Source organism: Scomber scombrus, chromosome 1 (genome assembly GCF_963691925.1).
Source record: "Scomber scombrus chromosome 1, fScoSco1.1, whole genome shotgun sequence".
Taxonomy (NCBI): Eukaryota; Metazoa; Chordata; class Actinopteri; order Scombriformes; family Scombridae; genus Scomber; species Scomber scombrus.
Window position 1 is genome coordinate 9875056 of NC_084970.1, and position 17755 is coordinate 9892810.

The window sequence follows — 17755 nt, forward strand, 5'->3', positions numbered from 1 at the left end:
AAAATCAGTACATCAGTCTATCCACTCAGCGCTGTATTCAGTATTGAATCCGTTCCGCTTGTTTGTTGAGAGAAAACCCAAATCAATGAAACTCCGCTCCACGTTTTCGCTGATACCGGCACACATATACACACACACACACACACACACACACACACACACACACACACACACACACACACACACACACACACACACACACACTGCGCTGCTGACACTCGGTCGATGCACACACACCGGGAAGCTTAAGGTGGGTTAAACACTGTCACAACAACATGTTCAGGACATTATTAACTTACTGAAACTAGATGTTGTTTATGTTTCTGTCTCTACACAAACTGCTGACTTAGCAAACTGTTAAAAAGCGCTAATGCTATGTTAGCAAATAGTGAAAAGATGAGGTGGTTAGTTTTTATTTGGTTGTTACTGTTGAGAAGTCTGGTCTGTTTTTGGCTGACAGTCTCTTGGTTTGATGTTTGCTTCCCCAGACAACATGAACATAAAGGTTTTTTTTTTCCAAAGAAGAGTAAAGTAAGTCATCACTGGTAGTAATCAGTTAACTTCAGCTAACTACACCTGAGTCTCTTATAGACAGGAGCTGACTAATAAAAGCCTGGCTGCCTCATTTATAAACTGGCTCATAAAACTGACAAATATTCTACTTTTTGAGGAGCAATCTTTGGCCTGCTGCTGAGGGCTTTGGGTAAATTCCCAGTTTCACAGACTGATATTTTAGTTACATTCAGTATTTATATTCAGTATCATTTGTTCTGATTATAAACATGAAAGAATAGACACTGCTCACTAAATAATGATCATCCACCACCTCTCCTGACATCTAGGTGCATGAGAGTGAGTCAGAGACAGGTACAGGATCATAGACTGTATATAAGAAATGGACGTAACATCCGTGACGTCACCCATTGGTTTGTGGACTGCTGCTCGGAAGCCAATAGTTTCGGATCAGGGCAGCGCCATCTTGAAAATTTCCGCCTGTGCAGGATGCAGGGACAGTGCAGAGAGATCCTTTGCTGTGGTGAGTGATGAAAGGGATTTGACAGTTTAGAATAATTTTAATTTCAGTTAAGGTGCCTTATATGACCAATTAAGTCAGAAGAGTATCACATATTTGAAAATTAGATAACTTAATCTCACCTAGGGCACCAAAATAGCTACAGCCGGCCCTGGCTGCAGAAGATGTGAACTGCGACTTGAAAAATCACCAGAAATATGTTTACATTTGTGAATTGGACTTGACCCGATTTTGCAAACTGTTCATTCATTGGATGAGCCCTTTTCTCCCTTTCTCAGCAGGCCGTGCTCCATTCCAAATTTTAAGACCAAACAAGGAAAATAATATATTGCAGTTACAACTTTTGAATATACAACCATGGAAGTTGTAGAATACTGAAATAGGAGTTGATCTAAGTTGCAAAATTGGAAGTGATAAGAAAGAACTGGACCACAAGAGTGAGCATGACTGAGAAATGCACAGCAAGAAAGCGTTATAAATACATCATGGATTACAATTAACTGATATATAAGTTGCAGTCTTCTTTTTGACCTCGGTATTTGAAAAATCCTGGCTACGGCCTTGACTGTGAGTGTGTTATGTTGACAAAACTGTAAAAAACCAAGCTTTCTGTTAATAGTTTCTTGGACAGGAATTCAATTTTCTCAAAGATGCACCTCCTTCTAGCCCCACAAGAACTTTTCTTTTAAACAGATTTTTCAAGTTAACATATTAACATGATTACACCGTGAGCTGCTAGAGTAAAATGTTTACCATAGTTTTCAAAGACTATCACGTATGTCTGTGCCCCCTCCAGTGTTACCATAAGGGTGGAGAATTGAGCTAGCTAAGTTCTGGTTTCTACTGATTTCAGATTTCAAAATACCAAACTATGCCTTTAGTAAGTAGCTACATTCAAAGAGATGTACAAATGTTACAAACATTTTTTTTTTAAACTTCCAATGTAATTAATACTGACTGCAAATCTCTATTTTCACGATTCAGCTGAAATTTTGAAAATGTCAGGATGACCTGACATCTACCTGAGGTGCGCTGTTGTGATAGCAAATATATAATGCCTTCTGCTTCCTTCAGTAGTCCTGAGAAGAGTGGTATGGTAAAAGTTACTGTATGTAATAACACAGTATCAGTGGTTTTGTTTGGGCATTTCAACCCAAAGAAAAAGAAATGTCTGTGACTTATGTGACCTGCAACGTATCTGCTTATCACCAGCTGGCACAGCCAGTCTCACAGCCGAACACCTGCTCTCATCTATAAACTGTTAGCAACATGTCTCACACTGAATCTTCCATAGTTTGGATATTAATCTGTTCTGTGTCTCCAGCATCATTGCATTGACAACCAATATCTTGTGTTTGCAGCATGTGTTTTTGTCTTTTGTTTTGTTTTGGGTTTTTTTCTCCTTTATTCATATCTTCCTCCCCTCCCTCCCATTGAATTTGCTCTTTCATTGCTGGAATTGTGTTATTTGGTAATTATCTCTGCCTTAGGTTTTTCATTCTCTGACGATATGGATATGTATGGATCTATGACTTATTCATCAAATCTCTTTGTTTTTGTGTATGTCTGTGTTGTAGAACTATTATGAGGAGCAGCCCCTGTAAGACCCAGTCATGCTTTTTCAAAGTGTCCCCACCTGTGCTACATGTGAGTACACACCAAGACAATAACAATATGACTGTATATAACACATGCAGAAAAACACACTCTTACTAATGAGAGAGTTTCTTGTTTTTCTTTTTCTTTTTTAATTACTAATTACTTTCTGTCTTCAGCCATGATGTTGTTAAATGTGGCTTAAAAGACAGGGAGTAGTTAGTGATTTAAAAAAAAAAGCAAAACACAATAAAGATTAAGATTAAGAGGTAAAAATATTCTTTTGTCAGAAAATAATTTTAAAACAGAATTATAATCTTTTACTCAAAGCGTCCCTCTGGTATTCCAAAAGAAATAAACACAAACAGATTGGGCTGGGTAGAAAATGGGAACAACAACAACAACAAGCCTTCGTGCTGTCCCACAGGTCAGTCCAAACCACTGGCCTTACCACAGCAGTGACACTGTGAGATAAACAGTGTTCAAAATGAGGCTTTAAAAACTATCTGCCCAGCTAGCTACTGTCCCTTAGGTACTACAAGTCATAATAAGATGACTGTACACGACAAACATGATTTCACCACTCTCTGTATTAAACTGTCCAAACTGATGAAGTCCCAATTTAGGATGTCAATCCCACAATGCTGTGTGTGCAGGTTCAAATTCAAATGTCACAGTAACGTCCAAGGTGCATTGATTTCACAGTAACATTCAGAGTATAGTGTTATAGTGTGAAATATAGAAGTTAAAGTTGTAATGTCGTAAAGTGATAATAGTGTAATTCATTGAGAAATATTACAGTTAAACCTTGTGAAATCCTGGAAATAATTTACAATAGTGTTAAATTGTTTGATTACATGAATACGTTAATTCATTGCTCAATTTAACTCATTTGAATGGATTGTTTAAAATGTCAATTGAATTTTTGTATATATGTATTCATATTGTGTATATTATGTACATGATTAAGTAAAGATTTCTGTAATTTTACATGCGTTTCTTTACTATCATAAACAGGTCAAATTCTGTAAGATATTACCTCACATTATGTTAAATTACATTTGAATCTGTACAAATACAATTAATAAAAAAAATAAAATATTAATGTAATCTTAAATGATGGTTAATTACCTGACATTTTTTTTTTTTTTGTGTATCATTCACCAGCATTTGTATAAAAGACGAGATGGATGACTGTACACTCTGTTCCAGAGGGTTAGCTCTCTTTGAACCTTGTTGCCTGTTAGGTAAACATTTGTATTTGCCTCGTTGGAAACTAGACAGAGAAGGCAAATATTTCAGGTAATTTAAAGGTTGCACAAGTGAAATAGCACTGTTTCATAACCTGGCAAACCCAGAAAAATCCATACTTTCTCTGCATAATACTGCTTTGATATATTTGCCAAAACTAATGAGAGCCATGACAGATACATTTTTATGTTCTACGGGGAAAACACAAGTTTGAAGACTGGTCATAACCATATGTGGACTTAACTCTTAAGGTGAAAGACCCCTGGAGAAATAAAAGTTGTAAAAACACAAACCAAGCAAACAATGAATTATCCTAAACTAGTTACGCCTGATGTTTTCTCTCTGAATCACAGGATTCTGACAGTGTGCATATTGAACTGGAGACACATTGTTTTGTTGTTGCATAAAATCTAGACCCCGAGATTCTCTTTAGCCTCTGGAGTGAAAAATGCTCTTCATCATCTTCATTGCAAAGTCTCACATAACCGAAGGGCCCATTTCTTACTGTATCATCCTGCATCCTCTCTTCTCTGTAGCCTGGGCTAGGACATTTTTTTTCTGACATTTTCTTCATTTTTTTTTCTTTAACTTTGACTTTGATCTGCACTGCTTTCAACTCTTCACATATGTTGGTAATAGCCTTGGTGTTCGTGGAGTTTTTCTTCTTCAGTGCAGAGTAACGGTGGATAATGTATTCACACCTTTTGAAATGACAGTACTGGAGACAGTGCCCTCTCATCTAAAAAACAGTCTCTGCTGCTCAATCTCTTTGGTTCAGGACTGTGTCAGGTAAAGGAGTGAGGGGTGTGGTCCGTGTTTTACCTATTCCAACTGAAGTCTGCTTTGCAGTTCTGACGAAAGATAATTTTCACTTGCTTTTTAAAGTTCAAGCACTGCTAAATACAGTTACAGCCATTGGTGACAGTCTTTTTACTGGAAGCATAGATGATATTCATATAACAATAAGTAACATGTACATGAAATATGACCTTAACTAACCAAAAACCACCTTATTACCATACTTTCAAAGTAGATTGGAACATTCCTTTAATTTCACCAAGTTTGCTTCAAACCTGTTAAATGATTTAAAGTTTGTGACTGAGGCAAAATAAACATACACCACATGCAGGATTTAGATCAAATCATATAAAATGCAAAATGGTCAGGGTAGTTTTCGAGCATCCACTTCATTCTGCCTCCACAGTACAGCCAATGTGCAGAAATTCCCGTCTGTTGTTAAAGTTTATAGATCAACATGTTTAATTATATTTTAAGCCAGTTGACAGGTATATTCAGTGGCAATGTGACACGTCTTACCTTATCTTACCTTTACTACATGCTGCAGTCATAATGCAGGCCTTCTTGGTCATGTGCCAGGATTCTGTTGTCTTCTACATATATATCTGCAAAGCTGAAATACTTATAGGAGTGTAATGTTTAATCTGTCTCAATATAAAATATAGAGATGTTGATAGATTCCTTAATTCTCTGCTGTAAAGTGAACAAAGGTCAGTCATGGGAAGTGGTTGTCTGAAAAAAAATCTACATGATCATTTATAGATGAGCACTACCCACAGCAATTACAGTGAGCAATTACTCTGAGAATCATCCTCCAGAGACCTTTATGCCTTTTACACCGAAGAAAATACAGAGAGGGGAGCGCTCTTTTCTCAGTGCTGCACAGCGCAGAGGTATTTAAGGCTACAATCATTCACTCACTAAATGTTCATTCTCTTATTCTAATAACTCTGCCAGTACCCAAGAGGATATTCATTTTCTAGTTGTTTTACGGTAAGCACATAGTATTAAACTGTGCAGTATAATTAGAGGTGTCTAACAACTTAATCAAGGTATGATGAGGGATGGGAATGAGTTCAACACAGTAGGTAGTAGTAGATAACACTGAAAAGGAAGCAGTAGTCAGAGGAGACATTTTGTTGATTAAGTGTAATTTCCCAGAGAATAAGAACCACATCTCTTTCTTCTCCATATATAGGGCAATGAACAGCATGGTGACTATCATGGAAAAATTAAACACTGGTAAGAGCTATAATGGGATAAACCTTTCCTGTGCATGTGTACTGTGTTGTGTTTGTGTTGTTGGGAGACACAGGTTACAGGGAATGGTCTTTTTGGGTAGAGATAAACTGCATCTCTGTGTTGCCTGTGGCAAAAAAAAGCATTGATGTTGACTTAAATATGGGGAAATGAGAGGCTGCCATAATATGTTCTGTGTGCTTTGTTTCCAGCAGATAGGCAGAGAGCTTTGAAGTGTGGATAGGCACAGCAGGGTGCTAGCTTCTGTAAAGGCAAGATGCTAAACGCCAAGGATGAGAAGGACATGAGGTAGTGTATTACCAATACAGGAGCAAAGAGGGGAAAAAAAAGGCAAATCCAATGATAATGTACATCTGTTCCAGTGAATTTATGAGCTTTGAACATTTTTTCATGTGGGATAAGTGGATCCTTTTTCTTACAGAATCTCAGAACTTCAAAGCAGATTCGCTTTGGATAATGCAAATGATCGGAATATGCTGGTTTCTGCCTACTCAAGAGCATGAAACGAAAGAGGGAAAAGGGAGAATTAATGCTAATTGGCATGGCAGTCTTTTATGTGTGGAAAGAAGGGCAAAAATAAAACACTTCAATTATTGTCAAGTTCATTCAATTAGGAAACAAGCTGACAAAGTGCTAAAGTTCAGTGTGCCCGACCCAGTGGCCATTTGCATTAAATGTCACTTTTCACTGTCGACGTTTCCCTCGTTATATCTGATGAAATTATAATTAGCAGGATTAAATCCACCCAATAATCACCAAGCTGGCACGGGAGAAAGAGGCTGCTTTGTTCAGCTCTGATGCTGTGGTGGATGATATTCCTCCACTAGTCCAATTTTGCTAATGAATATATTTGCTAATGAATAACATTTAAATGAAAAGAAATCACTTTGTAAACAAATTCAAGGAATGGGGCAATAGAACGCAGCCAAGGCCAAAAAACAGGAGCCAGTGTGAAAGTGAGTCAAGATGCACTCCAACTAATGGCCACAAAATTGAGTTTTTCCCTTTATATTTATTTTTTTTATTTTTATTTTTTATGTTCAATCAGATTAATAACAGACAACCACACCATGAAAGAGCCACTTGTGTCCGGGGGAGATTTTTCATTTTGTATTGTCTTATATCTGTCTGGCTCCAGGAAAAATATTTACTGTTAGCTAACTTTATCTGTCACCAACAGGAAAAGCAAAGTAAAAACACATTTATCATCTGCAGAGAGCAAGGTTCCTTCCAAAATAAAAGATAATAACTGCAGCACTGGGTGTAAAAAGACACTAAAATAACACTTTGAAACTGATTACATAGACTGGACACGTTTTGTGTGTGGGTGTGTGTACACGTCAGGTTGAGTATGATCTATATCCTGAAACAGAATTTAACTACTTCCTCAGTTACTGTTCCTCCCACAGTTCTTAACTATGTGTTGTGGTGTGCTGGTTATACACTGTATTTTATATGATTGTCCACAAATCCCAAACCAAAAACCAACAATGAAAACCAACATGAATTAATCCTTCTAACACGTGCTGTTTACATAGCCAGAGCCCTTTATAGCTCACTTCTCTGTGCCATAGCCCTACGTTGTTATCCAACCACTATTAAAAACACATTAATGAGCCACATCACTGTGCTGGCTCACATGTTCTTTCTTAACAATGAACACAGCCATTATAATTTATTTTGAGAGAGAGGCTGCTTTGTTATCCCTCATACAATCTGTACATGGTGCTGCTGTTGTTAATACTCGCTAACGCATGCATCAAATGTGTATTTATCTGCAGCTGAAAATAGTTCACAACAGATGTACTATTTACTTCTATTGGAGTATTTTTTTACTGAAAACTACAGTGTCAAGCTCTTTAAGGAAGCTACTTTTCTCTACTTTGCCAGTGAAAGGGTGAAGGAAACAGGAAAAATATTGAGAGATGGACTAAAACATTGTCAGTTTGGCTTCTAAAGCAACTAAATGCTTGATAGACAGACTTGCATATCTATTGATGGGTGACATGAACGTTCCACTTCTTTCAGCTCAATTTATAACTGTGTACCTTTATTGATTCACTAAACTCACCACAGTACAATTACAGCTGCAGTTTCATTAATGACATTGTCTCCTCCCTGAGTAGAAAACAATGTTGTGCTTCCCTATTCATTGACCTACTTCATAGAGGAAATGAAGATTCATTCGCTTCATAGATGAAGTTCTAGTATTACCTTGCAGAGATATTTAGACTGTTGTTGCTGACGATACTGATCAGTCAAGCCCTCTTACCATCATCAATGGGGTGCCACAGGGGTCTATCCTTGGTCCATTGCTGTTTACATTACACTCCAATAACATAATCTTCTTATTAACAGTTATAGTTAAAAGTAATGGATGCTTGCTTTAAAACAGGCCTGGTTTTCTCTCTGCACAGCACTTTAAACATGAAAAAGTGACGGTGCCATGCAACTTTATAAGATACAAAACCCACTATAAGAAATGCAAGGCTGAAAGCAAACCTCACCACTACTATACAACATGTAGTACATCAGTCTTTTCACAAGTTGTTTCTTCACTTCATTTCTCAGTGAGGACAGTTGAACTTTTCCAAAATTCCAAGTCCGGACTTCTAGAGAGTGACTCCAGATTAATGAATAAAACAAGGCTCCAGAAAGTTGCATTGGTTTTTAGTAGATCATTGGAGCTCTTTCTTTTTGCAACATCAAAGCCAGGCGCAGCTCTTTGATGTGGCAGCATGCTGTTTAAGGTACAGAGTGAATGGAGAGATGTCAAGCTGCAAGGTGCCTCTGTAGTTTACGTTGAGTGCTGCAGAGAGCTGCAGATGAAAGGAGCAAACAGAGTTTGATAATGAATGTCCAACAAGTAGGACCCATCTCAGACAGCGCACACGCAGCAGGGTGCCCGTGCTAACCTTGAGTGCAGCACCCCAAACCACGGGCGGACGCTGAAGACCAGACTCCTTCAACTTGGCTGCTCCTCAAAAAAGGGAGGGGCTTTCAGATGTGAGCTTTAATCTTCCTGTCAATTAAATCCTGATTGACACACACACCCATACACACATGGTCATTCACACATGCTCCTCTCAACCAATTACCTCTAAAAGAGATGGCATGCACTTCCTCTGTTAAATACCTATCTTTCTGGCTTGGAGAGCCCCCTTTAATTATACACTGATCCTTCCAATGTATGAGTCAGTTTGTGGATTGAAAGAATGCATTGCTATTGCTGTATATAATAATCCTCTTACAGTTAATGTCTCCATTAATGAAATGAGGTAATCTACCTTTATTCGTCAGCCCCTCTGTCTCAGAGGTTTGTAAGATTGCAGGTTGTTGTTAATGTGTAATGTACAGCTTATTTACTTTAAACCATTGATAAAGTGGTTGTCATTGCTCTTTGAGTTTTATTACCCCCTGGTAATAAACATAAAACCCTTTCCTAGTGATAAAAGCCTATAATTATGTAAATAGGTCTGGTCAGAGAAATACAGAATTGGTTGCATAGTATGTTAGGAGACTCTTGCTAAGTTTAAGTTAGCTATAAGTAGTCGTTTCCCCTCTGAAAACAATTTCAAAACACAATTTAAATCTAGTTTTTAGCTTACATTTCACATACCTTATGAGCAACAAAAACAACAATCTATACCTAAACTAATACATAAAGTACAATAATGTCTCATTTGGGTTAAAGGAGTATTTCTTTTGTTTATCATTATTTATTTAAAGATAAATAACTTGGCATGGGATGATTGATGTTCAATGTACAGTATGTGTGCTGTGTTGTTGGGGGTTGTCTCGTGCAATATTGCTTGCGGGAAAAATGAAGTTGCTTGTGCTTCGTTTGATTGATATTGACGAGGGGATTCATTGACATGTTGCTCCGTGTGCAGCCCAGTCATGTCTTCAGTTCAATTTCACAACATCAAGAAAAAATTATTATTTCTGAGCAACGGGAGAATTGGTTATGCGTAACATCTTGCAAAATACATGGAAGATGAGACGTTCTGATTTGCTTCTGGGAGTTCTGTGTCTCTGGCAAACCAATCAGTACACGTACAGTATATCAGTGCACCTGGCCGGACACTGAGCTCAACACATGTGCTTTTGATATCTGCCAAAGAAAGAATGCACAACGATGAATTCACTGGAGCCAATTTATTTCATCTCTGCTATGAGAGAGGGATGAATCCAGCACTAGACTGCACTGATATTCATTGACACACAGGTTAAACTGACTGTGTGGATGATGTTACAGTATTTAGTGCTGTGCAGCTGAACCGACGCCATATGGAGCAAGGCTTAACTTTCTTGCCCAATAAAGTGCAAGTTGAGAGGTAGGTTCTCAAGGCCAAGTTTAAGTCAACCATCTGTGCGTCTATGGTTGTAAAGTAATAAAAGGATTCTGAATTGGTCTTTCTTAGTCCAAAAACCTTGATTTTGAAGTCTGTGTTGAGAACATACATAGAATAGCTCTAGGCAGCACAGGCTGATGCCTATTAAAAAGTCAGTTGGTACAATCAAGGTTGACCGGTCACTGCAGCCTCTGACACTTGAACATTTAATATTATTATTCAACAATTTATGTTTTTTCCCAACGTTCTTCTGTGAAGAACTGCCCCCACTCTGCCTCTGATTGGTCCTGATCCGGATATTTTTACCCTAACTGTCTCACTCCTCATGCCTAAACCTAACCAACCTAACCAATGAGGCCAACAGGTACTAGTCAATCAGAGGCAGAGTAGGACAGGTCTTTGGCCAATAGTAACAAAACATCTTATCCAAACTTCCCTAAATAGTGAAGTTGACTTTTGAAAATACAAGTGTCGCAGCAACAAAACAGTATATCAAAACGTGTGTGAGTTGAAGAAAATCATTAAGACTTCATTCAGCACTTATTTATTGATAACTTAGTCGTAGCTATAAAAAGTTGTACAAAGAATTGCATCCTTTGTTTGCCCTATGTGTTTCTTGGCTAGTTTACAGGCCCAACAACAGTTACGTAGTCCAAATGGATGAAGTTGTAGCCACATAACTTTCTGTACTTTCTCACAAGCTGTTAAGAATTCTGTTGCAAGAGAGGACAAATTATCAACGATATCTTTTGGGATTATATCTGTATTTTCTTATTGTCAATTTCTTACCTTCTTACTTATCTATCCAAACTTGTCTGGACCCCCTGCTGTGATTTGGATGACAGAACTATACACTGGCGCTTCATGTAGGATGCCTGACAGAGAAGTCCAGTACTCTGCTTTACACTCCCTTTGGTAGAGTTGCCTATTTCATAGTCAATAAACAAGAGAAAAGAAGAAACTCACTTTAGAAAAAGTTTTACTCTAGTCTGTCTTTGATTACTCCTGCCATTGTGTGTTTGAGGATTTTCCCCCACAGGGCACAGAGAAGAAGCACAATAAACTAATCATGGCGCTCAGGAGGGAGCTATAATTGCAATAATGATAAATCATCTGACTTTCCAAAAAGTAATTCTTGCATTTACTTTATCTTGACATCAGAAAATATATGGGGAGTAAAAAGCAATCACAATGTGAGCGCTTTCCAGGACTGTGTTTTACATGAACTTTTTGAAGTCCACATCAGAAACACAACATGCTAGCTGCAGGTTCTCAGTTTCTACAATAGAACTAACACTGCAAAAATTATTACCACATCAAATAATGCCACTTTCTGTATATTTCCAACAAACAATTCAAGCCATACAACAGCTTGCAATCGTCAAAAGATTGCCAATTAAACCTCTATCAATTAGCGGACACATATAATATTGCAAAATTATTACTGTGTGCTCTGCACAAAGAGAGAGAGAGAAAGGTGAAATCAGCCTCAGAGGAATGAAGAGAAATAAGGAAATCTAACAGAAGGAAGAATAGATACTTAAGAGATGTGTCAAAAGGGATGAAAAGAAAAAGAGAACAAAGCAGTTTTTATTTAAACAATACTTCCATCAAGTGGTTGAACGACAAAATTGCAACCAGTAAAAAAACACAACTTTCAACTTGCAGTTTCCCCATTCAGTAAATCTACTGGTATTTCTTGTAAATATGCAAAATAAAACAATAATCTTCAAAGTACATGAGCTTCTGCTTTTTTAAAACTATAATTCCGCTTTATGTCATGCCCAAATGCATTACAATCACTTTGAAAGCCTGAGGCAAGAGGATGTGGTAATGCCATTATATCACTGTGAATGGTTTTCCCTAGCATGTGGAAAATTATATTTAACTTCCTCTAAATGTCAGGCCCCCTGTGTAATATTGCTTTTGTTCTGTTTTGAAATAATCTGGCAAACAAATCAAGTGTTACACTGTGAAGTGTGCATACATGTACACAGTTGTTGAACTCTCATCTCATTTGCTGAGTTTGCTTCCCATTTTATAGGTGGGGCTTAGAGCAGAACAAGTTTCGCTATTTGGTGTGCAATGAGGAAGACGCAATTTGGAATTCATGCAGTCTCTGTCCAAAAAACAGATGGAGGGAAGAAAGCTCTCTGCTGTGAAGACTCTAACGTGAGTGACACATTTATTTATCTGTTTATTATATGCCGTTGTTTAATCTAATGTGTTTGTACATGTTTTAAAATGGTCAGTGTGTGTGAATCAACAACACAACATCTATGTTGTTGAATGTTGAGTAACAAAATAGGATTGAAATTACTGGTGGGTGCCAGCAGCATGATGTCATGTCGGTGTTTCTTGTGACAGGATGTGATACTGGCAGCAGTGTTACATTGTATGCCTCTGAGTATGGAAGCTGGCAGTCAGAAAGCATGTTTAACCGGGACCTTGTGTTGAAACAACGGGCAGAGATACTGCATGCACTGTGTAGCAGCGGATCTACTGAACATCTGGAAAGGGTACTGGACAAACTCCTGTCCCAAGGGGAGCTCATATGGGAGGAGTACCAGAACATACAAGTACAGGGTAGGGCACTGTATACCAATGTCAGACAGTTGCTCGACCTGGTGTACACAAAGGGTGAGGACACCTGTGAGTTCTTCCTTGCTGCTGTTAAACAGGTCCTGCCTGAGGCACAGGGAGCTGGCATCACCTTTTCGGGGTGCTGTTCAAATCTAGAAAAAACTGGAGAATCTCAAAGCACATCAAGTCAGACTCTTCTGACACAAAGAGCAAGCCTGGTCACTAAGCTACAAGCCTGCATTGATGGCGCTCTAGAAGCTTTGGTGGAATCAGGACACTTCACCTCATCAGACTGTGATGATGTGCTGTTACCTATACATACCCCCTCACAGCAGGTACTGTAAATAACCCACATTTTATACAACATGATTAAACTGTGGCTTGACATTACTGTTCTTTAGCTATTAGATTGTTTTTGGAATTAAAAAAAACATTGCTATGGTTTTGTCATTCCTGACAATGTGGCATGTTATACAGGAACTAAAGCTGTTCCTGGTTTCATATTACTCACTCTACCCACAGTGTTTTTGGTAGATTGACAGTTTGATTTTAAGTGTTTTGCTTAAAATAGTTTTTATATTATAATGAAATAAGCTACATTTTACCAGTGTTAATTATAAAGCAATAAGTCAACTGAAAATGCACTTGTCTATTTTCTCGGTAATGAAAAGATTAATACTTTACATTTGAGAGTACTATCTTCTCATCTACTTCTAGAAAAGAAAGCAAATAAATGTATTTTCCAAAATGTCAAACTATTTCTTTAATATTGGATCTGTTACCATTCATATGCCAAACAGGCGAGACGTTTGCTTGACCATGTCAGATCAAAAGGTGAGTCAGCAGCAAAATGTGTACTACACTACATTCAGGAATCAGAGTCCTCACTGAACCAAGAGAAATGGACCCTTTCCAAAGGTTTGTCATTATCATAATTGTGTTGACAACTAATGTACTATGTAATTTTATAGACAGCAGTAGGTAACATAAGATTGCACATGCTGAACCTATGAGAGGCTTGAACATTTTCTCATTTCCTTGAAAAATATGGAAATGTGTGGTTGCTCCAAAAATGGAACATGGTTGAAAAATTACTTGTTACACAATGGTTGTATGATTTTCATTTACTGTAATGTATCTCACATATTCACTTTCTGTCACAGAGTTCTCAAAATATCAAAAGAAGCTCAGCAGTTCTGTGTCTGCCCAGTCCTGCTTTCTCAGCAGCTATGGACGGACCAGCCACATGCCTCTGGATGAGATCTACACTGAAGCCCAACTGGAACTAGCTAATGACTTTGCTGATCTCAGTGGAGCTTTAGACCTGGACGACATAGTTGGTGCGGCGGGTACAGTAAATGATGAGGCAGACACGGTGCTAGTATCTGGTGAGGCAGGCAGTGGGAAGAGCACCCTACTGCAGAGGCTGCACTTGCTTTGGGCTCGGGGGGTTTCCCTCAAAGGATTTCTCCTACTGTTTCCATTCAGCTGTCGCAGGTTGAACTCAGAGCAGAGGGAATTGTCTGTCCAAGAACTGTTGTTTCAGCACTGCTGTTGGCCTGACAAGGAACAGGAAGAGATTTTCCAGTTCATCCTAGACCACCCACATCTCATCCTCTTCAGTTTCGATGGCCTGGATGAACTCAAGCAGGGCTTTTCAGATGAACACATGGTCTGCTGCCCCACTCAGCGTGCACCTGTTAATATACTGTTGTTCAATTTACTTCAAGGTTTCTTAATGAAGGGTGTGAGAAAAGTGGTGACAAGTCGCCCAGAGGCAGTAGGCCCTATGCTGAAGAAGCACCTTCGCAAAGAGGTCCTCCTGAAAGGCTTTTCCCCTAGTGGCATTGACTGTTTTGTTAAGAAGCATCACAGAGACCCCACAGTGGCTGCGAAGGTTTTGGAGTCCCTACAGATGAATACAGCTTTGCTTGGACTTTGTCATAGTCCAGTCCTCTGCTGGATTGTCTCACAGTGCCATAAGGAGCTGCTGGGCTGTGGAGAGGGCAGCCCACAAACCATAACAGATGTTTACTTAATGATCTTACAGCACTTCCTCCAACACCAAAGCCCCCTGAAGAGCACCATGGGGTTAGGTTGGCTACAGGAGCACATAAAAGTGGTCTTGCATCTAGGGCAGCTTGCTTTTGAGGGGTTAGGAACATCCTGTTACATCTTTACAGACACAGACCTGGAGACTTGTTATGTAACTGAAAAGGATATTTGCATGGGCTTTCTCATCCTGAGCAAAGATATGTCCTCCACCCACAGCAAACGATATGAATTCCTTCATGTGACTATGCAGTGTTTCTTTGCTGCTCTGTTCATTGTTTTGTCAAACAACACTGACCGCTCCACCATCCATAAGCTCTTTGAGCCGCAGAACATGAAGGGGACACGCCTGAGTAGCAACTGCTTCATGGGCTGCATACCCTCCAGTGACCAACAAGAGCAGGGTTTGGAGGGGGAGTCTGTGATAGCAGAAACATCAAATCTGCAAATCACAGCCACGTTTGTGTCTGGGCTACTGTCCCAGCGGCATCGAAGTCTATGGTTCCACTGCTGTCCCAGTGCTGGGATGGAGAAGAAGGTCAGACAGGTGGTCAAATGTCTCTCCAAAGGCATGCATAAACACTTCAAGTCTATCCCTCAACCTGTACAGGGGGAGAAGAAGAGCATGCACGCAATGCCAGGCTTTGTTTGGCTTATCAAATGCATCTATGAGATGCAGGAGTGCAAGATTGCTAAAGATGCTATGAGTAAGCTGGAGGTGGACCACCTGAAATTGACCTACTGTAACATTGGCCCTGTGGAGTGCACTGCACTAGCTTATGTACTCCAGTATTTAAGGAACCCTGTTGGCCTTCAGCTGGACTACAATTCTGTAGGCGACGTGGGTGTGGAGCAGCTTCTTCCTTGCATGCATATTTGTAATTCCCTGTAGTGAGTATGAAAATATTTAAATTCTTTCTCTGTTTATTTGTATTCATTATCAGTGAACAAAATTTCCCCAATAGCATTTACTGTAATGCAGAAAATCCATGAAATGCTCAAGTTTCCTGTTTTTTTGGGGGATTTTCATCAGCCTCAGAAATAATAACATCACGGATGAGGGGATTCGCAAACTGATTGCTAAGGGTATCCAGTGTGACAACTTCCAGAAAATTGCGTATGTCTTGTCAAGATGATTGATATTATACTACTGTGAAGTTGCAAATGACACTTAGCCAATTAGCATGCATGATCATTTTGTTTCTCTTTAGGCTTTTCAACAATAAACTAACTGATGCTTGCACACAGCACTTTTCTCTTCTTCTGAAGACCAAGCAGAATTTTCTTTCTCTGAGGTCAGCAGATAATTTCAGCACTCGTCAGATGTGCCACTAATATAGAACTTTATTAATACAGCACCAAGATTATGTAGTTTAAAGGGAATTGCAAATGGCCTTCTCTATTTTCATTCAGGCTAGGCAACAACAATATAACTGCAGAAGGAGCAAAGCAGCTGGCAGAAGGACTGAAATTCAACCATTCACTGCAGTACTTAGGGTAAGGTAAAAGTCTTTCTGCGAAATTCCCTGTAATTCATTGATTGTGCATTCTCATTTACTTATCCTTCTTACTATTTCTAGGCTTTGGGGCAATAAGATAAGTGATACAGGAGCTGAGGCCCTTGCCAGTGCCCTAGAGGGAAGCAAAACTCTTGTGTGGCTTAGGTAATATTTGCTTAAAATATTGGTGCATGATAGGTAGACTGAGGCATTGAGGAAAATACATTAAAGATACAAAATGCCAGAAATAAATCTAAAAATATTTGACCACTATCAGGTCCTTTCCAAATGTATATTTCTGCCCCAGCTATACATTTTCCTGCAGATGTAAAACACTGTACTTGACAATGTATGTGAAACTAACTGTAATGTTATGTCATGGCAGCTTGGTTGGCAATGGTGTAGGGAGTGCAGGAGCTTATGCCCTCGCCAAAGTGATCGAGAGCAGTGCATCACTGGAAGAGCTTTGGTAAGTCTTGGAGCAGACATTCACAACAGGTTATACTTGTTTTAATGATGCACATGGCATTTGCTTAAGTGGCTGTTTTGACATTTGAGTACTTATAGTAGTGCTTACATTGCTCCATCTTCTCTCCACCCTCATATTTCCGGTAAAAGGTTGACAGAAAACTGCATAACCAAGGCAGGAGTAGAATGTCTGATTCAAGCCCTGGAACGCAATACTCATGTAAAGTCAGTATGGTAGGTGACTTACAATGAGACATACACTCAAAAATACAATGGTTCTCACTGTTTCTTATGTGGTTTTATAGTAAATACATGTGCTTTAGGGTTGTTTATGTTGTGTGTATGTTTAGACTTTGGGCAATGCTGCTAGTATTAATTTCAAGATAAACTTTTGCTGTGAACGCTAAATCCTATTTCGGCTTAACTACAATGTTATGTTGGCATCAGACTTTCTTAACTTGCTGTGCATTGTCATTGATTGATGTGGTGTTTTCCTGTTACACTGCAGGTTGAGAAACAATGATCTCAGTTTGGAAGAGGTGGAGGAGATGACACGATGTGAATCAAGACTGATCTTCTGATTTGTGTATTCAAGCTGAGGACTGCCTAATGTTTTTATTTATTATAGTTTATTAAAGTTTATTTCAGTTTGCTGCTTAGAGGAAAAGAAAAAATGTTTATACATATAATATACAAAATAATTCCACCTATATATGTCTTGCATTTCTTTTCAAGGTGTACGTAGTGCATCATGCATCACCATAACCACCACAATCACTACAACGACTACTACTATTACTTTTTTACTAATAATATTACATCTGTACACATTATTGTCTAAAAATAAACATTTTGTCTCT

The 17755-nt window shown here is 38.8% G+C and overlaps 1 protein-coding gene across 2 annotated transcripts; it reads left to right on the top strand.

Moving 5' to 3' along the window:
• The first annotated feature begins 221 nt into the window (after nt 1–221).
• nod2 (nucleotide-binding oligomerization domain containing 2) lies at nt 222–17713 on the top strand. Of its 2 annotated transcripts, XM_062441763.1 has the most exons (13): nt 222–250; nt 2611–2680; nt 12338–12465; nt 12661–13211; nt 13677–13794; nt 14040–15819; nt 15962–16045; nt 16140–16223; nt 16342–16425; nt 16509–16592; nt 16813–16896; nt 17046–17129; nt 17404–17713. In XM_062441763.1, the coding sequence occupies exons 4-13, from the start codon at nt 12726–12728 to the stop codon at nt 17474–17476; spliced, it is 2961 nt and encodes a 986-aa protein (XP_062297747.1). In that variant the 5' UTR covers nt 222–250; nt 2611–2680; nt 12338–12465; nt 12661–12725; the 3' UTR covers nt 17477–17713. The 2 variants fall into 2 exon arrangements, with proteins under 2 accessions (XP_062297747.1, XP_062297820.1); XM_062441836.1 differs by lacking the exon at nt 16140–16223.
• The last annotated feature ends 42 nt before the right edge of the window (nt 17714–17755 follow it).

Excerpts from the sequence above, each read along its gene's own strand:
- nod2 (XM_062441763.1), top strand. The coding sequence starts at position 12,726 with ATGTTTAACCGGGACCTTGTGTTGAAACAACGGGCAGAGATACTGCAT. Across the intron at positions 13,212-13,676 it reads TACATACCCCCTCACAGCAG|GCGAGACGTTTGCTTGACCA; the intron begins GTACTGTAAATA and ends TATGCCAAACAG. Across the intron at positions 16,046-16,139 it reads GACAACTTCCAGAAAATTGC|GCTTTTCAACAATAAACTAA; the intron begins GTATGTCTTGTC and ends GTTTCTCTTTAG.